This window comes from Meles meles, chromosome 19 (assembly GCF_922984935.1).
Source record: "Meles meles chromosome 19, mMelMel3.1 paternal haplotype, whole genome shotgun sequence".
Taxonomy (NCBI): Eukaryota; Metazoa; Chordata; class Mammalia; order Carnivora; family Mustelidae; genus Meles; species Meles meles.
In genome coordinates this window covers 17,124,514-17,146,467 of record NC_060084.1, presented here as the reverse complement: position 1 = coordinate 17,146,467, position 21,954 = coordinate 17,124,514, and the positions used below count along the sequence as shown (strand labels likewise).

At 49.3% G+C, this 21,954-nt stretch overlaps 1 protein-coding gene across 1 annotated transcript in view; it reads left to right on the top strand.

The window, feature by feature from the left end:
• The window catches only part of CDH3 (cadherin 3), a 47,430-nt gene extending 35,553 nt beyond the window's left edge, over positions 1-11,877 (top strand). Inside the window, exons 13-16 of the mRNA XM_045989385.1 lie at positions 3,768-3,974; positions 6,449-6,579; positions 6,976-7,122; positions 10,869-11,877. Coding sequence (XP_045845341.1) covers positions 3,768-3,974; positions 6,449-6,579; positions 6,976-7,122; positions 10,869-11,078 — 695 coding nt within the window. The 3' untranslated portion in view covers positions 11,079-11,877. The remainder of the gene's footprint in view (positions 1-3,767; positions 3,975-6,448; positions 6,580-6,975; positions 7,123-10,868) is intronic.
• Positions 11,878-21,954: the final 10,077 nt, after the last annotated feature.

Sequence of the window (21,954 nt, the reverse complement as noted above, 5' to 3'; positions counted from 1 at the left end):
GCTAAAAAATGATGCCCCAAGAATTTGAATCCAGGCACTGTGATTTGACCCCTGACAATATGCAAGATGCCTTTTCGTTCCTTATGTAATGTTTCTACCACCCTCTGTGGGCAGTACTTTTATCTGGATTTAGAGATGATAGGCTCAGAGAGGTTAAGTAGCGTGCCCAAGGGCACAGAGCACGTGAGTGTGGACCAGAAGCTGAAGCCACACCTGCTCCCCTCCACCTCCCTGTCATTTCTTTTTCTCGTTCTCCCCAGAGCTTCTCAGTCTTTCAGGGCTTTTCAGTTGTCACTGGCCTGGAAAGAGGTCAGGTGGCATCGAGTGAGTGAGGACTTGGTGTGTGAGAAAGATCCAGCCCCAAAAGCCAGTGAGGCCTCTGGAGAGACACTGTTCACTTTGGTTTAAAATGTCTCCCCTTCGTCTTGGGGCTAGGGTTCCCCAGGAGGAAAATAGGGAACCAGTACACAAAGGCTCTGCCCCGAAGGAACCCAGTGCCCAGTGTCTTGTTCCTGCTGAGCCCAGCCCAGAAAGGACTCAGGAGACCTGCTTCAGATACCCACATTGTCTCAGTTTCATGATTCTTGTGACTTGGGTATGTATGCCTGGCACCTTTCCTTTGAGGAACCCAAGCTGGTCTCCTGTCACTCCCTTGTGGGCCAAAAGCCATTTTCCCCTCTCCCTGATCTTAACAGTTGTAGAGCATGGACTCTGGAACCAGAATGTCTTGGTTCAAGACCCAGTTCTTCCATTTATTAGTTTTGTGATTATGGACAAGTTACCGAACCTCACTGTTCCTCAGTTAACCCTATCTGTAGAATGGTGCCAATAATCGTAACAACTTCCATCCAGTTACTGTGAAGATGAAGTCAGTGATTTCACCAGAGGCCTCTTGCCTGGTACTCCGTGCTCAGTAGATGTGAGCAAGCACCTTCACCAGCATTATTCCCAGGCAGCAATCACAGGTCTGGCTCGCTGAGGGGTGAGCATGTGGCCGACGCCCAGTGGAACCATCACCTGGTGATAGTACTGACACCTGGTTCTGGGGTTTTTTTGTTTTCTTTCTTTCTCTTTCTCTCTCCCTTTCCTTCCTTCCTTCCTTCCTTCCAATATTTCATTTATTTGAGTGCGAAAACAAGGGGAGGGCTGGGGGAGAGGACCAAGCAGACTCCCCTCTGAGCAGGGGAGCCCAGTGTGGGGCTCCATCCCAGGATCATGACCGGAGCCGAAGTCAGATGCTTTACTGACTGAGCCATCCACGTGACCCTGGTTCTTGGTTTTTAGTTTAGTTTGTTCTCACCGACCATGTCCTTGTCAGGGGAATTAATCCAGACCTTACCATGTGTGGTCTGGTTACTTAGCCTCCCTAAGTTTCAATTCCTGTGTTGGTAAAATGAGGCTAGAGGTACCTCCTCTCAAAGCGGCGGTGGAGAGGAGAGGAGAGCTTCACTCCCAGTCAGCGTCCGCTTAGTCACCAGCACCGCCCTCATCCCTTGCGAAATCCGCCTTCCGGCGTGGGCGCAAAGTGATGGTAGGGTTGTTCCGGGGAAATACCTGACCTTGGCCTCAGCCTGCGGACCAGACTTTAAAAGATTTATTTATTTATTTATTTATTTATTTGACACAGAGAGAGATCACACGTAGGCAGAGAGGTGGGGGGAGAGGGGCGGGTAGCAGGCTCCCCACTGAGCAGAGAGCCCGATGTGGGGCTCCATCCCAGGACCCTGAGATCATGACCTGAGCCGAAGGCAGAGGTGTAACCCACTGAGGCACCCAGGCACCCTCCCTTCAGGCTTTCTTACTAAGAGGAGCCCAGCAAGTATGCAGAACCTTTGAACAAAAAGTGGCCTGAGGTCAGTGCTGAAATAGGCCAGCAAGCCTGAGGGTGGGGGGAGCTAGAATCATGAGGTGGGTTTTGGTTGCCCCGATGACTGGGGGGACACTGCTGGCATGTAACGGTGAGGATCCTGCATGAGGAGAAGTCATGCTACCCTGGCTGATGGCTCCTTCCATGAGAAACGAGTCTAAACTGAAGGTCCAGGGCACCTGGGTGGCTCAGCTGTTAAGCCTCTGCCTTCAGCTCAGGTCACTATCCCAGGGTCTTGAGATCGAGCGCCGCACTGGGCTCCCTGCTCAGCCTGAAGCCTGCTTCTTTCTCTCCCACTCCCCTGCTTGTATTCCCTCTCTTGCTGTGTCTCTCACTGTCAAATAAATAAAAATTAAAAAATAAATAAACAAACTAAAGCCTTTCTTCAGAGAAGCCCCTAACCCTGTATTTCTCACCCACAAATGTGGCCCTCTTCCCCATTCTCGGACCTCCACACAGCCTCCCCAGAGTGGGACCCCTTGTGCACCCCCACTGACTCTTGGCTTCTGCTTTAAGGTTTACCTGCCACCCGCCCTGGGCCTTTGAAGGCAGGTTAGCCCTGTGCCCACTGCAGCCTCACCGCCAGCACCCCCAAACCTCGTGTGCATCACTGATGCTGTGACGGTGCAGCCTGGCATCCCCTCCAACCCGCTCACCAATGTCTGTTACATCACCAGCCATGTGCATTTGCATTTATTAATAACTGATGCTCTCGGGGTGCCTGGATGGTGCAGTGGGTTGCGCATCAGACCCTTGATTTTGGCTCAGGTCATGTCTTCGGGGTCCTGAGATTGAGCCTCTTATGAGGCTCTGCACTCAGTGTGGAGCCTGCTTAAGATGCTTTCTGCCTCTCCTGCACCCTTGGGCTCTATCTCTGAAATAAATAAATCTATGGGGCACCTGGGTGGCTCAGTGGTTAAGCCCCTGCCTTCGGCTCAGGTCATGATCTCAGCGTCCTGGGATCGAGTCCCACATCGGGCTCTCTGCTCGGCAGGGAGCCTGCTTCCCCCTCTCTCTCTGCCTGCCTCTCTGCCTACTTGTGATCTCTCTCTCTCTCTCTCTGCCAAATAAATAAATAAAATCTTTAAAAAATAAATATGAAAAAAAATAATGCTTTTGCAGAAATATTGGTGTTTCAGATACTGAAATTGTATCTGACAGTTGAGGCATAAACATTATATTTACTATTACAGTGGCAAAATGCTGTAATAATAAAAGGTAGTGAACTTTCAGGTAGGAAAACAGGTGGTCAGTCAGCGTGAATGCTAAAAGATGGGGTTAGTTATCGCGGGAAGAATGTACTTCGTGGGTTCACGTTGAGGAGAACAGTTGAGCAGCTGATGGTGCTGAGAAATTATTGGCTCCGCATGACATGGCTTTTTAAAAGCTTCATTATTTTTTTTAAAGATTTTATTTATTTATTTGACAGAGATCACAAGTAGACAGAGAGGCAGGCAAAGAGAGAGAGACAGAGGAGGAAGCAGGCTCCCCACCGAGCAGAGAGCCCAATGTGGGGCTCCATCCCAGGACCCTGGGATCATGACCTGAGCCGAAGGCAGAGGCTTTAACCCACTGAGCCACCCAGGTGCCCCAAAAGCTTCATTATTTTAAAGATACTGTGACTATCGATTTGATTTTAAGAAAATAAGCCGATGGGAGCATCTGGGTGGCTCAGGTGGTTAAGCAACTGCCTCCAGCTCAGGTCATTTTCCTGGAGTCCTGGGATCGAGCCCCGTGCTGGGCTCCCTGCTCAGTGGGAAGTCTGCTTCTCCCTTTGACCCATCCCCCTCTTGTGCTCTTTCATTTTCTCTCTTAAGTAAATAAATATCCTTTAAAAGAAAAAAAAAGAAGAAGGTGATGTGGCCTCTGTGTTGTGGCAAACGTTATCTGTCTCCTCCAGGAAACACAGTGGCCTTGTCCTTGAAGAAGTTCCTCAAGCAAGACATCTATGATGTGCACCTTTCTCTGGCTGACCGTGGCAACAATGAACAGCTGACGGTGATCAAGGCCACCGTGTGTGACTGCCACGGCCACGTGAATACCTGCCCTGACCCCTGGAAGGGCGGCTTCCTCCTCCCAATCCTGGGGGCTGTCCTGGCTCTCTTGTGTAAGTACCCACACTCTCTCTCCTCTGAGGATGGGGTAATTCGAAGACCCAATTCTACCCTGAACTGCTAGGACTAAGGCATCCCCAACATTGCCCATCTGTTCCTGATGCTCTTAATCTAGGGGTGTCATTCAGTGGGTAGATGTTTATGGCGCTTCTGGAACGTGCCAGGCTTTCAAAGCAGTGGTGAACAGACAGACTGAGCCCTGCTGTGATGTCATCTAGAGGCTTGAGCAGTTGTTCTGAATGTGCGATCTCCAGACCAATAGTATCAGCAGTGCCGGGAACTTGTTAGACAGGCCAGTTCTCAGGCCCATCCTGACCTACTGATTCAGAAGCTTAGGGCTAAGACCCAGTAATCTGTGTTTTCACAGGCCCTCCAGGGGTTCCTTTGCATGCTAGGGTTTGAGAGGCCCTGGTCTAGGGGGCAGACGTGTTTAGTTACAAACTAAATTCTTTAAACCTTTCCCATTGGCTTTTTCCACTCTCTGAATTGGTCCTTACACAGAAACACATGCAATCCAATAGGAAGTTAACAAGGGCAAGCTTTAATCCACATCCTGCATACCTAGCACTATTTCTGGCACTGGGGTGCAGCACTTCATAAAACAGACCTCTTTCCGCCCTCATGGAGCTTACTTTCCAGTGCAGAGAACAGACAAATCAGCTAGCAGAGAAATCGGTGTTGGTATGGACACCAAGCACAGGGAAGTCTGCCATCTCAAGCAGGATGGGTAGGAAAGGCTTTTCTGAGAAGGGGTATTCAAGTAAAGACCTGAAAGAGGTGAGGAAACAAGTCATGAAGATATCTCAGGAATAGCAAGTGCAAAGGCCCTGAGGTAGCACTGTACTTGGTGTGTGGAAACAACAAATGGCTGGAGTGGAAAAAGCAAAAGGGAAAGAAGTAGGAGATGGAGTCAGAGAGGTGATGTCTGTGGCGGAGCATCATGCTGGGTCTGGATGAAGTGTGAAGTCATCGGGATGCCTGGGTGGCTCAGTCATTAAGCATCTGCCTTTGGCTCAGGTCATGATACCAGGGTCCTGGGATCAAGCCCCATGTCAGGCACCCCCCCTTGGTGGGGAGCCTGCTTCTCCTTCTGTCTCATGTTTCTCTTGCTTGTGTTTCCTCTGTCAAATAAAATCAGAAAGAAAGGAAGGAAGAAAGAAGTCATCAGAAGGTTTATAGCAAAGCAGTGATGTGATTTGACTTGAATTTTACAGGATTCCTACTAAGCAGACTGTGCAGGGGTAAGGGTAGAGACAGGAAGAGCATTTAGGAGCTATTGCTGTAATCTGGGGTGAGATGATGAGAGATGGTCCTATTTTAAGGCAGAATCTGTTCAGATTCATATGTGGTATGAGGAAAAGAACCATCCATGTCTCTAAGACCCAAACAAGCAGAGACTAGAGTTTCCATTAACCAGTTGGAAAAGATCACGGGGAGAGAATTGCCAGACAGTGCAAATGGAGATGTCGGTAGGCAGATAGATACATAAGTTTTGGCACAGGTGAAAAGTCCAGTTCACCTCCTGCCTTTCCTCAGACGGTGGGAAGGAAAGGAGGAGGGAAAGAACACGGTATAGACCACATCGGGTGTGCATCCCGAGAACCCATAGACTCCCCAAGAAGACTAGGTCTGTTGTGTTGGGCCAGAGATAGACATCAGTTCTGTCAACAGGCCAAAGTGATAAACGTAAACAGTGGCCGTGTCCTGTCAACTTAACAGCTACAGAGAGGTTCCTGGGGACCCTCTACACATGGGATTAACTGGAGGCAGTCCTGGCGTTAGGGAGAACAGCTGGGCATTTGCTGGCCCATACCCCCATGTCCCAGTAGCCTGCTGGCCCTTCCAACCATACGCCTAAAAGCCAGTCTTCCTCTTGAAACACCAACATAGTGTTTGCACCTGTGTACCAGTTATGGCACTACATCAGACTTGCCCTAACGTCTGTGCCTAATTTAGGGGTCAGCTGGGGACTGGGAAAGAGTCCTATTGGAAAAATAACATCTGGTGGGAGAGTCCCTTGAGGACCAGTATCACCGATAAGGGCAGACTGACAGTAAATGATACAGACTGTTTGGGGGGTGGGGGACGAGGTCCCATTGCTGCCAAGAGGGAGTGGTACTAGGCTGAGGCCTGGAGGGCGAGCGCTGCGCATGTGCCGAGTGCTCCAGGGGAGGAGCGCCCAGGTGAAGCCCCCGAAGCCGAAGGTGCTGGGTGCGTTTGAGGCACTCCAAGGAGGCCGGAGTGTTAGACCCGGTCACAGGTGTATATGTACGGACACAGGGGGGCGCTCCTGTACACTTGGATAAGGAGTTAGGGGTTTTCCTAGGTGCAAGGGAGCTATTGAAAGTATTTAAAACACTGGTTACCAAGGAGAGGGATCTAAAATTAGCTGGGGCTCTGAGGGTTCAGGGTATTGGCCAGCTATGTGATTGTGGGGGGAAATATTTACCCTCCCTAACTCTTCCAGTCCTCCTGCTGGTGCTCCTCTTGTTGGTGAGGAAGAAGAGAAAGGTGAAGGAACCCCTTCTGCTCCCAGAAGATGACACCCGTGACAATGTCTTCTACTATGGTGAAGAGGGAGGTGGTGAGGAGGACCAGGTGAGGCGCTGAGGGGTGTAGGTGGGGGAGTTGGATGCCTCCAGGGCCACTGGCAGGGGTCATTGTTCCAACCAACTAAACCACATTAGCTGCATTGACCAGACTCTGGCTGAACACATCAGTCTTCATGCAGGACTGACCACCAGCTCTCCTCTTCTGAGAGGGTGTCTGGTCCATAGCTGCGGTTGCTTTTGATCCTAGTCAAAGCGGCCTCGAGCCTATGCTTAATTTGGGAGGAAGAGCTATGGAAACAAGGGCTTCCAGAAATGTCTGACAAAGATTGTCTTCTAAGTCCTACCCATGAACCAGGACACCCATGCGGCAGGGGAGTGGGCTGCATCATAAATGGTGGGGGGCTGCCTTCTCAATCCCACACTCTCCTTCACTTCCATGAAGGACTATGACATCACCCAACTGCACCGGGGTCTGGAGGCCCGTCCTGAGGTGGTTCTCCGCAACGATGTGGCGCCAACCTTCATTCCCACACCCATGTACCGTCCACGTCCAGCCAACCCAGATGAGATCGGGAACTTCATCATCGAGGTGAGGCCTGGGGGCCAACGGAGGGCAGCCCGTTATTCAAGCATCAGCAGCATGGGAGAAAGAGCATGGGCTTGGGGTCTTGGCTCTGCGTTCAAATCTTACCTCCATCATCAACCAGCTGTGGGACCTCTGGCATATTTGAGTAACTTCTGGGCTTCAGTTTTCTCCTTCATGAAATTCTAAGTTGCAGAGTGACTAACAATAGGTTAGGAATGATTTATTCATTTTTTCAACAAATAAAAGAGTTATTAGAAAACGGTGCAGCCAGACTACCTAGGTTTGAATGTTTAAATGTCCCAGATGATCCCACTGTGGAGCAGAGTTGGGGCCCTCTGTTATAGGTGGCGTTTTCTTTTCTTTACTTTTTTTCTTTCCTTTTTGTTTCTTTTCTTTCTTTTTCTTAATCTGAGAGAGTGCGCACGAGTAGGGAGGGGTAGAGGCAGAAGGAGAAGCAGGCTCCTTGCTGAGCGCGGAGCCCGAAGTGGCCTTTTCCCAGGACCCTGAGATCATGACCTGACTCAAAGTCAGGTGCTTGGGGCGCCTGGGTGGCTCAGTGGGTTAAGCCTCTGCCTTCAGCTCAGGTCATGATCTCAGGGTCCTGGGATTGAGCCCCGCATCAGGCTCTCTGCTTAGCAGGGAACCTGTTTCCCTTCTTCTCTCTCTGCCTGCCTCTCTGCCTACTTGTGATCTCTGTCTGTCAAATAAAAAAAAATTTTTTTAATAAAAAAAATTTATTTTGAATAGTAATATATTCAAAAGCTTCCTAATTTTCTTTTCTTTCTTTCTTTTTTTTTTTTTTTTTAGAAATATGTCTTGAACAGTTTTTTAAAAAGTAATCTCTGTGCAGTGTGGGGCTTGAACTCAACCAGGAGATCAAAAATCACGTTTGGGGCGCCTGGGTGGCTCAGTGGGTTAAAGCCTCTGCCTTCAGCTCAGGTCATGATCCCAGGGTCCTGGGATCGAATCCCTCATCAGGCTCTCTGCTCAATGGGGAGCCTGCTTCCTCTTCTCTCTCTGCCTGCCTCTCTGCCTACTTGTGATCCCTGTCTGTCAAATAAATAAACTCCTAAAAAAAAAAAAAAAGACAAAACAAAGTCAGGTGGTTAATCAGCTGAGCCACCCAAGCTCCCCTATTTATAGGTTGCTTTAAAGATTGGATACACGAGCACCTGGAACAGTGGTTCCCAAATATTGGATTCTCCTGGGGAACTTCAAAAACTCCTGATGTCTCGGGGTGCCTGGGTGGCTCAGTGGGTTAAGCATCTGCCTTCGGCTCAGTTCATGATCTCAGGGTCCTGGAATTGAGCCCCGCATTGGGCTCTCTGCTCAGCGGGAGCCTGCTTCCCTCCCTCTCTCTCTGCCTGCCTCTCTGCCTACTTGTGATCCCTGTCCGTCAAATAAATAAACTCTTAAAAAAAAAAAAAAAACTACTGATATCTCTAACTCCTTGCAGAGATTGATACAGTTGATCTGGATGTGACCTAAGCTTCAGAATTTTTTTTAATTGATTTTATTTGTTTATTTGATGAGAGCACAAGCAGGGGGAGCAGCAGAGGGAGAGGGAGATGCAGGCTTCCTAGAAGCAGGCTCTCTGCTAGGCAGGAGCCTGATGCAGGGCTTGAACCCAGGACCCTGGGATCATGACCAGAGCTGAAGGCAGATGCATAACCAACTGAGCCACTCAGGCGCCCCGAGGCTTCAGAATTTTTTTAAAATTCCCTCTCCCGGGCGCCTGGGTGGCTCAGTGGGTTAAGCCGCTGCCTTCGGCTCAGGTCGTGATCTCAGGGTCCTGGGATCGAGTCCCACATCGGGCTCTCTGCTCAGCGGGGAGCCTGCTTCCCTCTCTCTCTCTCTGCCTGCCTCTCTATCTACTTGTGATCTCTCTCTGTCAAATAAATAAATAAAATCTTTAAAAAAATAAAATAAAATAAAATAAAATTCCCTCTCCCTCTATTCCCCACCCCATGCTCACTTGCTCTCGCTCGTTCTCTTTCTCTCAAATAAATAAATAAAATCTTTAAAAAAAAAAAAATTCCCAAGTAATTTAAGTCTAGGAACTACTGACTTGACAAGTGCATTTACAAGGTAATGATAGTTATTGTTGGTAACAGCTGAGTGTCACACGTTTGATTTATCTGAAGGATTTTGAGAAACAGCGATGCCTGGAATGCAGGGATTCATTTGGTTTTTAGGCTCTGATTTTGTTTTAAAGCTTCCCCAGCTTAAAATTGAATATACAGTCAGGGTTGTGAGAACCACTGAACTAGATACATAGGAGATAGATTATAGGTGTCTTCATAGGCTGGTACCTCATTAGCAGTAAACGGAGGGTTTTCTCTCTCTCTCTTTTTTTTTTAGGATTTTATTTATTTATTTGACAGACAGAGACCACAAGTAGGCAGAGAGGCAGGCAGACAGAGGGGGAAGCAGGCTTCCTGATGAGCTGAGAGCCTGATGTGGGACTCGATCCCAGGACCCCAGGATCATGACCTGAGCCGAAGGCAGAGGCTTTAACCCACTGAGCCACCCAAGCACCCCCCCTCTTTTTTTTTCCCCCCTTAAATAAGCTCTACACCTGATGTGGGCCTTGAACACAGACCTCAAGATCATGAGTTGCATGCTCTGCCGACCAAGCTAGGCGGGTGCCCCATAAGTGGAGGTTCGTAATATGAGGAAGGAAGGAAGTCTAGGAGGCAGGGAGGAAAAGATAGGTGGGTAGAGGGGGAAAAAAGATAATTTTTTTTTAAAGATTTTATTTATTTATTTGAGATAGAGCTAGAGAGCAAGCATGAGCTGGGAGAGACCAGTGAGGGAGGGAGAGGCAGACTCCCCACTGAACGGGGAGCCTGATGCGGGACTGGATCCCAGGACCTTGGGATCATGACCTGAGTTGAAGGCAGACACTTAACGACTGAGCTGCCCAGGCACCATAGATGGATGGATCTTAGGGAGTGTGAGGAAACAGCAGTGGCAGAGGGCTTGGTGAGCAGTCAAGATACCTCACCCTGCCTTGAACCTTTCTGCTGGCCTCCTGCCTTCTAGAAGTAGCCTGGTGGCTGGACTCTGTTCTTCAGCAGGAGTGTATCTGAGTGTGCTGCAGAAACAAAAGCATCCGGGGAAGGCTGCTCAGAGCAGATGGTTTGAGAAAGTACCATGGAGCTAAATACCTGGAACTTTTCCCTCCAATCATATGAAGACTGTTTCCAGAACGTCTCTGGACAGACATTTAGATAGTTTGCAAATACGGTGTCCTTCAGTCCCCACACCAGCTGCAGGAAGGGAATCCTCTTGTTTCCTCATTTTACAAATGAGGAGATAATGTTCGACTGTGTGCCAAGTACTATTCTAATAAGCACTTTACATATATTTAACATGTACTTTTTATTCCTCTAAAACCGTATGAAGTCTCCTAGTTTAGGGACAAGACAAAACAGCACCTGGAGGTCAAGGGGTTTTCCCAAGGTCACAAAACTAGGGTGTGAAGCCCGAGTTCTGACCCAAGCTGTGTGATTTCAGAGTCTCTGCCCTTGACCGCTGGCCTGTCCCACTGTGCACTGGGCATATGCTGGGCTCAGGGCTCAGCATTTATGTGCATTACTTCATTTCACCTCCCAAAACCTTCCTGAAGGGAAGAGATGTCCTCACGGATGAGACGCAGACTCAGCAGGGTGGGCTCCACTCGCCGGAGCCCTGCAGCTGCTGGCTGGCCCAGCGCCGCTCCTAACCGCCTGCTCTTGTCGCCACAGAACCTGAAGGCGGCCAACACAGACCCCACGGCCCCGCCCTACGACTCCCTGTTGGTGTTTGACTACGAGGGCAGCGGCTCTGACGCCGCCTCCCTGAGCTCCCTCACCTCCTCAGCCTCTGACCAGGACCAAGACTATGACTACCTGAACGAGTGGGGCAGCCGCTTCAAAAAGCTGGCGGACATGTACGGCGGCAGCCAGGACGACTAGGCCGCCTGCCTGCAGGACCAGGGACTCAAGGTTGGGCCGCAGCGGCTTCTCCAAAGGAACTTCGGTCCTCCCCTCATCCAAGGACTTGGGAGCCTGTCAAGAAGTGGCCTTAGCAAACTTGGAGGAGAGAGGCCCTCACGTCTGACACGAAGGGCTGGTTTCTAAGCCTTTCAGAATGGAGGGATTTGGGCAGTTTGATTTCACCTCTGGAAACTTCTAGACTAGGCCAGGGTTGCCTCCGAAGCCAAATTTCTGGGAGTCTGTCACCTGCCATAAGTGTCCGGACCGACTCTGACCATCCCCCATGCCCCCAACCCCCCCAGTGAAGATGTTCTCTCTGGAATGGACCCTTCTCCTTAGAATGAGTCCTGTTATTGCAACCTGGATTTTTTTTTTTTTTTTTAATGCTGTCCTCAAAAAGTTAAAGGCGGGTTCTTGGCAGTCCCTCGGATTGCTCCAGACGCCCCAGCCTGAGCTGCTCGGCTCCTGTGCCCCCGCGCACTCCTCTCTCCTCTCCAAGCAACAAGATCTATTGGAATGAATTCCTGTGTTTTTATACTGAGCGCGACTATGTTGTCCTTTGTTTTTTATTTTCCCTGTTGAGTGCTGTAGATAAAGGGTGATGACAATCGTGTAAATGTACTACAACTTTTTTATTAAAGGAATTTTTCCCAGAGGTGCCTAGGGGAGTGAACTTCTTTTTATTAGAATTTTATTGCCCTGTGAGTCACATACCACAACGTTCACTTACTTCAGTGCCCAATGCAGTGGTTTTTAGAATTATCAAGGGGAGGGAGCATTTTTTAACCCTGCTGGCCTTATTTATTTATTTACTTGACAGAGATTAGAATGAGAGAGATCACAAGTAGGCAGAGAGGCAGGCAGAGGGAGAGGGGGAAGCAGGCTTCCTGCTGAGCAAAGAGCCCGATATGGGGCTTGATCCCAGGACCCTGAGATCATGACCTGAGCTGAAGGCAGAGACTTAACCCACTGAGCCACCCAGGTACCCCCTCAGGATTTGTATACATGCCCATGTAGCCTAATGAGGGTAAATCTACCCTCCTCTCTTTTTTTTTTTAACTAATCTCCACCCAATGTAGGGCTTGAACTCACAACCCTGAGATCAAGAATCACAAGCTCTTCTGACTGAATTGGCCAGACACCCCTCTCTACAAATTCTGAGCTGCTCTCGTGTGTGGGAGAACCATTAACCCCTTTACCCCTGGGCTGAGCCCCACCAAAGCTACGGGCGACTCTTGTCTGCAACAGTGTGGCTGCTCTCTGGTATTGCAGTTTGGCCAGAGTTCCTCTTCTGTGGGGTGGGGCTCTGCAGTGAAAGGCAGGGAGGGGTCCAAGTCGGCTACTTCTAGCAAGTCCCATTTAACCTCAATTTGCCTCACATTTTTCATGTATCCTATGGGGAGTTTTTATGGAGATTAAATGACTTCCTATCTGGCCCACTGTAAGTGCTATTTGTGTTCACTGGTAACAGCTACCATTTATTTAATAGACTTTAGGGCCAAATAACTTCAATTATTTCCTTTAAACAAATCCTCACAATCATCCTCAGAGGGGATTTTCCTCCCTTAAAGAATGGCTTCATTGTATTTTTTTTAAATGATACCTGATCATCATCAAAATCAAGCCAGACAGAAAATTAGAGAACTCACCCAGGATGTCCATGAAATTGGAACTTTCCGTAAGAATACAGGGATGCAGGAACGGGGGATGAAGAGACAGCGGGGAAAGAACAATTCCACAAGAGCCTTTGTTAAAGCGAAGTTTAACTTATGTGCAATGAACCAAGAGAAAAGCATGTGGAAGGAAGCCAAAGGGATGGCTGAACTTGAAATAAAAGTTTTCGTCCCACAACAGTGACCAAAGCAATGGCACTCCAAATGCAGTTCCTGGATGGGCAGCAGCAGCACGAGCGGCCAAAATCCGAGATGCTGCAGGTGAGCCCCGAAATGTGACTTAACAGGCCTTCCAGGAAATTCTGATGCACAGTCAAGTTTGGGACCAAGGCTTTGGAGGAGGAGACGGAGGGTGTCCTGAAACCTAGGCCCTGCATGGGAAATCAAAGGGGGATTCAGCTGGGTGAGAAACCTTCCCACCCGTCCCTGGTCTGCAGCACCTTAGCCTGCAGGTCTGGGCCTCCTCCTGCCTCTCCCTCCAGCTGCGGCCTCTGGCTGCAGGGGTCGGATCTCCCTCCACCAGGACCCTGCTGCTCTTGGCAGATAAGGTGAGAGGATTAGGTGTCTCTGCCAGCAAACACCTGCTGCCCCTTATCTTAAACTCCTCTCTGAAAAGCCTGAATAAGGCCTGCAACTCTATCTTCCGCAGAGACTAATAAACCAAACAGCCACTGTGCAGGCTGGCCTTTCTCCCCTGGGAGTTTTGGAGGGTGTTGAGGAGGAAAAGTGGCCTTTTCTAGCCAAGCCTGGGCATTGTTCATGGATCTAGATTCCCCTGGCAATGGAACTCTGAGAGATTTGGAAAGAAAAACAAACTTGGGCCGGTAATAAGTCAAAATATGTTAAGTCACCAGTGCTAACCACTCAGAGTTTAGCAGCCATAAATTATCAGTCTCACTGGCCATACCAGTGGCGACCGCCTGGATGTTTGACTTGACATACCTGGAATGTTGATCCTTCCTATTTTGTGGTGCAACAATTTGGTATGCATCCTTCCAACGTCTCCCTCCCATGTTTCACATACATTTTGCATTATACCTTTCATAACAGGGCCGAGGAGGCTGCCTTAATGTCTGCGACATAAGATGGGTTATAAAATGGGTTAGCATTTATTGAAGCTCACCACCACACATGGATGTTAATGATTCTAGTCTTTTTCCTTAACAATGTTGAAATAAACTCTGGAGCACCCAGCCCTGCAAATGCTTCAGAGCCAGTCCTCCAGTGACTAGGGATGGGTGAGAGGGGTCCCCGTGGCCCTGTTTGGGATCAAGGCTGCCCACTTCCAAGTGGAGGGGTCAGTCCAGGAAGCTTGCTGTTGAAAGGATCCCCTCAGGCTCACTCTGTTAAGGGATGTCCACCCCAGGCTTCAAATCCAAAGTCACAGATCCCTAGTTCAATAAAGAAAAATAAAATTGTATGGGGCGCCTGGGTGGCTCAGTGGGTTAAAGCCTCTGCCTTCGGCTCAGGTCATGATTCCAGGGTCCTGGGATCAAGCCCCACATCGGGCTCTCTGCTCAGCAGGAAGCCTGCTTCCTCCTCTCTCTCTCTGCCTGCCTCTCTGCCTACTTGTGATCTGTCTGTCAAATAAAGAAATAAAATCTTTAAAAAAAAAAAAAAAAGAAAGAAAATTGTAAGGGTGCCTGACTTAGTCGGTGGAGCCTGCAACTCTTGATCTTGGGGTCTTGAGTTCATGCCTCATGTTGGGTGTAGAGATTACTAAAAAAATAAATTTTTTTAAAAAAATTATTTATTTGACAGAGATCACAAGTAGTCAGAGAGGCAGAGAGAGAGAGAGAGGGAAGCAGGCTCCCCACTGAGCAGAAAGCCCAATGCGGGACTCGATCCCAAAACCCTGAGTTTCATGACCCGAGCCGAAGGCAGCGGCTTAACCCACTGAGCCACCCAGGCGCCCCAAAAATAAATTTTTAAATGAACTTGTTGGAAGAAGGCGTCAGGTGGCTGAGAGACTTGCCTCTTTGGCCTCATCTTCCTAGTGTTTCTCCTTAACCCCCAAATGCAGAGCAGTTTGAAAACTGCCCCCAATCCACCCCTGTCATTTTTCAGATAGGAGAAGAGAAGAGTTTCCAAAAGGAGGCACTCCCCAAGATCCGTCCAGCAGGGCTGAAATGGGCAGAGCCCAGGCCTCCCTTCGTGCATTTTCCCTTGCTAACCTGAGCAGATGGGCTGCAGATAGGACCGATCTTCCCAGGTGAGCTTTGTCCAGGCCCTTGAGGCAGCTTGAGGGAAATGACCCATCCTTGGAAGGTAGGCAGGTAGCTGCAGCCTCTTCATTGCCTCTTGTGCTCAGCACAGACTTTCCTTGACCCCGGTCCACACAGCGATGCTGCAAGAAGATCTGAGAAAGGAAATGCTGAGGGATGTCCAGTCAGTAGGAGGCCCTGAGCTTAGCTTGATGGGTGGGGGCAGTCAGTATGGAAAGCCCCTTTTTCAGCCCACACCGTGTATGTCCACTTCCAAAACAGAGAGTCAACTCCTTTTTGGCTAAATGTAGAACTACTTTCCACTTTCCACTAAAGAAGCATGGTTCAGGGCGCAAGTTCAAATTCCAGCACTGCCAGTGTATGACGCCTTAGACAAATCTCTTAACATCTCTGTGCCTCGCTCTTCTCATCTTTAAAATGGAGGACTAAACGCAAGGCCGCCGAAGCGTTATCTCTACTGTGGTGATTGCTGACAGACTGACAGGGCCAGTTACTGCTCCTTTATCTCCACTGAGTGGAAACTGCACGTCCCACCCCGAGGGAGACATTTCCTGTCTGCACAAAGCCACTTCAGGGGTGAGAGCGGCAGTGGTTTCCCCTCAAGCCCTTCCCCCAAGCGCCCAGCAGAGGGCACTCTTCACCCGAACCTCAGGTTGGCCTCACGCCTTCCAGCATGGACATTGAGGGCAAGGTCTGCAGGAAGGGAGTCTGAGCGCAGAGCCGCACCTTGCACAAGAGTCTGCGGTGTGCCAGCAACTGCCTTGGACGTTTTGGTGCTGATAATGGAGGCGGTGGCGGCCGTGGCGGCGGCAGCAGTCAATATTGGGCCGTGTCTGGCCCGTTACCTATATTCTCCCACCAGCAGCCCTGGGAGAGTGTTTTCATGCTTCCCTTTATAAAAGGAAATTGAGGGTAAGGAGAGTAAAGGCCATACCTAGACAGGAAGTGATAGAGACAGTTTTGGGGTCCAGATCTCCTTGATTCCCAAGTATGAGCTCTTTTTACTATTAGGAATAAAAATCCCGGGGGCGCCTAGCTGGCTTAGTCGGTGGAGCCTGAGACTTGATCTTGGGCTGTAAGATCCATGCCTACCATGGGCGTAGAGATTTCTTAAAAATAAAGTCTTAAAAAAGAAAGAAAGAATAGGGATGCCTGGGTGGCTCACTCAGTGAAGCGTCTGCCCTTGGCTCAGGTCATGATTCCAGGGTCCTGGGATTGAGCTCTGCATGGGTCTCTCTGCTCAGAGATTGCAGCTATAACGGGGTGTGGGGCAGGCAGGCGGTGGGAGAGGGTCTTCATGGGTGGCATAGGGGCCCCCACACAAGGCAGAGTTGACCCCACCTGACCCTGAGACTCTGAGCCTCCAGCACAGAAAAGCCACAGCATGTCCAACCACTTCTGGGGCCCCCAGGAGTATGTGGGGGCATCAGCCCGGGGCTTTTTTGTTCATTCACTTAACAACTATTTGCCAAGCATGTGTTCAGTGCCAGGCACTGGTCTAGGTGCTGGAGATATAGAAATGCAGAAAATATTCGAAATCCCAGCCCTAATGTATGGGGGCTCTGGGCAAAATTGTGTGTAGAGCCCCCATACCATATGAGTCAACTAAACTCTTAAATAAAAGATATTATATCTTCCCACTGGAACAAGGATATTTTCATAGCCATCTGGAAAGCCAGGTTTTAATCTGGATCTTAAGACCTCTGGAGTACTGGTCCAGAATGTGACAGCTCAGGCAGAGTTAGCCCTCAGCCCAGGAGCAGTGGTCAACCCACTTTTCTACCCACACCGTGAGGTTCCTGTGTGTACACCCCAGACCACGCATCCAAGCTTTGTCCACTGATCCTCATGGACAGCCTTCTATCCCCTGGGCCTAGGAATATATACCTGGGCTATGCTGGCAATCCTTTGGACAATCCTGGGGAGGGCCTGGGACCATTTGGGCAAAGAATGGTCTAGAGGACAGGGAGGAGGACCCAGGTTCTAGCAGTCACAGCTTGGCTTCCTGGAAGGGCGGGAGGGCCAGAGCAGGGCCTTCTAAAGCACAATGCAGAGGCCCTTCCAGCCCAGTCTAAGGGCGATCTTGCTAACACTCAATGGGAGAGAGACCATGAGCAAGACAAAATACATGGAACAGTGAAAGGTAAAGCTCTAGAGGAAGATCAAGTTGGGATAGGGTGCAAGAAGGACAGGCTGGGGGCGGGGCTCAGTTCTAGTAGTCAGGGAGGCTCACTGAGAAGGTGGCATGTGCCAAAAGATTGGAGGATACTAGAGAGCAAGTATGCAGGTATGTTTGAATAAAAAGAACAAGTGCAAAGGCCCTGAGGCAGGAGGGTGCTTGGTGGGATTCAGCAGGGAGGCCTCTGTGGTCAGAGCAGAGAAAGAGCAAGAATGCTGTGGGAGATGAAGTCAGACAGGCAAGGAGGGGGTCCAGGGTGCCCAGGCCTGAGCTGCTGCCTCCACTCCAGGGCTGGAGGCAGAGTCCAAGAAGTTCTTCGAGAAGCCTGTCTCAGCAACCTGGCTTCTATCCTGGAGCTGGCAAAACCTGATTCCCCTCCACTCCATCCTCATCCACTGAGGAGGCACCAGCCGGGACCTGTCCAGGCCTGCAGGCAGCTGTAGAACTGGCAGGCAGGAACTGCAGGATCTTCTCCCTCAGGAGGGGAGCCTGGATGGAAAGGGTCCCCAGAGTTCACTGGGGGCAGTGTCCTGGTGAGAAGTGCAGCCCCTAGAAGTGGCAGAATGGGAGTGACTCACCTGAGGGCGTGACCTCTCCGAGCCTTGGTTTCCTAAGACAGCCCCTTTCTTGGAGGCCTGGAAAGAGATGGCCAGGAGGGAATACTTGGAAAGCAGGCGGCGCTGTTGCTGCTGCGGCTGGTCCTGAGGCCTCCTCCAAGTTCCGCCCCACGCGCGGCTGCCTCAGCCGATCCTGTGCCCGCTGCCCCGCCAGCCCCAGGGGTGGCGGGCACGGGTGGGGCAGGAATGCTGGGGCTGGGCTCCATCCATTCCGTCCCCGCTGCCTTCCAGTAAAGCAGGGCCAGTGGGTAAAGCGGGTGTGTGTGTCACCGTGTGTCCCCCTGGAGCACGACAGCCAAAGCTCCGTGGGGTGACAATGCTAAGTGATGCCAGGCATTGTTGTCATTAGGGCTCCTATGACTTAGGCAGGCATTGTTATCATTAGGGCTCCTATGACTTAGGCAGGCATTCTTATCATTAGGGCTTCTATGACTTAGGAACGTACTATGCACCAAGCCATATGCCATATTTCACTCCAAATCAGAACCAGAGATATACAATGTCCCCAGGATCCAACCCCTTTGCCCCTGGGACCTCACCTCCTGCTGGTCTTGTCTTCTCTCAGGCTCTTGTTGTGACTCCATCAGCCGCCTGCTCCTTGGGAAATCGCCTAGGCTGACTCCCACCTCAGGGCCTTTGCATTTGCTGTGCCCTCTGCCTGATGTGCCGTTTCCCCCAAGATATCTGAGGGCTCCCTCACCTCCTTCACACACCATCCAACTGTCAGCCTATCAGAGATTCTGTTCCTGGATCACCCTCTTTGTAAGTGGCAACCCTGCCGCCCACCCATCCTACCTTATTTTTCTATAGCATCTATTATTCCCCGCCCCCAATCCCCGTCCTGTACTGTGTAATTTATCTATTGTCCTATCTTGTTTTCCTCCTCCCCCCACCCTTTGAAGCTTAGCTCCACAATAGCAGGATTTTTGTCCCTCTTCTTCACTGCTCCATCCTCAACCCCCAGAACAGTGGTTGGGACATAGTTGGTACTCAGCAAATATTTGCTAAAGGAGCTTCACAACTCTCCAAGGCCGGTTTTATACATTACTTTTTGGAAATGAGGAAACTGAGGTCCAGGGAGGCAGGGCAAGTCACCCATGGTCATGGGCAGATGGTAAGCAGCAGAGCTGAGACAATCCAGGAATAACATGTGTGACATCTCATTTAATCCTGACAGCTGTCCCAGGGACAGTCGTGATCAGCCCATTTTACAGAGGAGCAAACTGAGGCTAGAGAGGGGCACAGATGAGTGAGGAAGCTGGCTCTGTCTGTTCTGACCAAGCCATTGTTTCCTGCAAGGTGGGTTGATATTAGGTGATACATGAGACAGGGACTAAAGTATTAAATGATCCTAAATCACACAGAAAGAGGTATAGTGTTTTCAATTATCTTTCAGTCTTTAACTGCTTGCATCAGGGAGAGTCCTCTTTGTGCTTTGCAAGTCTGATGACTTAAGACTTACAGCTCTCTCTTAACCAGAGAAAGCCTAGAATATAAACAATATTGTTCCACCATTTTATTGATATTTACTTTCTAGTTGTGGCAAATGATACTGGTTTTTCATTTATACTATTGTTAATGTTTTTCTTTTTTTTTTAATTTAAAATACATTTCCTGGGCGCCTGGGTGGCTCAGTGGGTTAAGCCGCTGCCTTCGGCTCAGGTCATGATCTCGGGGTCTTGGGATCGAGTCCCGCATCGGGCTCTCTGCTGAGCAGAGCCTGCTTCCCTCTCTCTCTCTCTGCCTGCCTCTCTATCTACTTGTGATCTCTCTGTCAAATAAATAAATAAAATCTTTAAAAAAAAAAATACATTTCCTTAAAAATTTTTTTTTTAATTTTATTTATTTATTTGACAGAGAGAGATTACAAGTAGGCAGAAAGGCAGGCAGAGAGGGAGGGGGAAGCAGGCTCCCCACTGAACAGAGAGCCTGATGCAGGGCTCGATCCCAGGTCCCGAGACCATGACCTAAGCTGAAGGCAGAGGCTTAACCCACTGAGCCACCCGGGTGCCCCTCCTAAAATTTTAAAAATTAAAACAATTTAAAAAATAAATAATACATTTCCTTAAGTTTTAAATACTAAACCCATTTAAAGAAACAATATTAAGTAAAGATTAGTAAAGTTAGATCTCAGGCATGCCATAAACAGTGAAGGTGGTATTTCAAAAAATAAAGCCGTATAATAGAAATCCACGCTCTACATTTTCTATGTTCTTTCAAAGAGTATTCATTTTGCACGGGGGTAACAATTTACATCCAGAAAGTAAGAGAAAAATTATGCTCTAATCTGAGTGTTAAAAGTTGCCTGGAGTTCAGGGGATAGTAGGAGGGAACTTTAGGGGTTAGAGAAATCCAGGAAGTCTTCCTGAAGGAGGAAGCCCTTTGAGCTGGCCTCCAAGGATGTATCAGAGTCAGATAAGGGCTGAAAGAAAGAAGAGTCCCATGCTTTCACGTGCCACCAAGCTTTGTAGAGATAAGAAAACTGGTACCCAGACAGTATTATAGCAAGGGATAGGGAGCCCAGTCTGACTTCAGTCTTGAGGGAACCCAATGAAGTAGAAAATAAGCTAAGCCAAGAAGGGCGGGACCAGGGTGGCAGGGTAAGGGGGGAACAACAAGGACCAGGGTGGCAATGGGAGTGGGGAAGAGATGACAAGAGAAGTTTTGTGTTTGAGGCAGTAAGGAGCCACAGCGGGCTTTGGGAAAGGGGAGAAGCCTACGAGAAGAGCAGACAGCTAGGTAGGGTGCATGTGAGCATGAGCTGTGAAGCCCCACTGCCTGGGTTCCCGTTACTCTCTGCCGTTCGTGACAAGTTATCAATTTCTCTATTCATTAAGAAGGGAGTAATGAGAGTACATTCCTCACACAGTTGCTACAACAATCAGATTAGTTAATGGATGTAACACACTTAGAACAGCACTTACCGAATAGCAGATACTCAATAAATATTAATCCAAGGTTTTTTAAATTATTATTAATTAAACAGTGGGCTGGGAAAAAAAAGAGGTTGGAGTCAAGGATGCTGATCAAAAGGCTGCCACCTCTGTGCCTCAGTTTCCCTTTTGATTCACCTGCTCTCCAGGGGTACTCCTTTCTAACTCCATGGGGTGTGGGAGCCCATGGAGTACTGGAAAGAACAACCACTAAAACTTGGTGTCTGCCTCATCATTCAGCAAATATGTATAGAGCCTCTGCTGAGTGCCAGGCCCCCGGGATATATGGAAAAACAAGACAACCCCACCCCATGCCTCCTTCATAAAGCTATAAACTGAGGAAGAGACCAGAAGGAACCAGGCAATTACAATGTAGGCTGATCCTAGCCTGACCTGGTGTGGAGTCAGGGAGGGCTTCCCAGAAGAGGCAACACCCATGGGCCACCTGGGTGGCTCAGTCACTTAAATGTCTGTTGTTGGCTCAGTGTGTGATCCCAGGATCCTGGGATCAAGTCCCACACTGGGCTCCCTGCTCAGCAGGGAATCTGCTTCTCCCTCTGCCTGCTGCTCCCCCTGCTTGTGCGCCCTTTCTCTCTCTTCCTAACAAATAAATAAATAAAATCTTAAAGAAAAGAAAAAAAAAAAAGGCAACACCCAAGCTGACACTTGAGGGCTGGAGAAGAAGAGCGGGAGGAACAGCTTGTGTTCAGCAGAGTCAGGGCCATGAAGGGCTTGTTGCTCTAGAGCCATCCCTCCAGCATGTGTCGTCCATACGCTTGCGTGTGTGCAAAATGCCAGATGGGCAAGGCCACTTACCCTTGTTGTTGTTCCACTGTCTGTAAGAGCAAGAGGTTGGTAACAACCCCTCGCAACCTTTTGTCTGGGGTGGGGGGGTTGCTTAAATAAACTCTGCCACACTCACAGCATGGTGGGGTCGCTATTCTGCAGCGGAAAGCAAAGGAGAAAGCTCGTTATGCACCGCTTGCCCAGTGAAAAAGCAAGTTGGAGAACATTGTGTAAAGTGTGCTACTTTTTGTGTAAAAAAAAAAGACGAGGAAAATGAGACTGTATGATTTTTTTTTAAAAACATGCAGAGAGAAACTCAAGGATAGAGTAGAATAGGCATCCAACAGAATTTTCTGCGATGATAGAAATGTTCTATATTTGTGCTGACCAACACTGTAGCCACTAGCGTGGCATTTAAAATGTGGCTAATGTGACTGAGGAA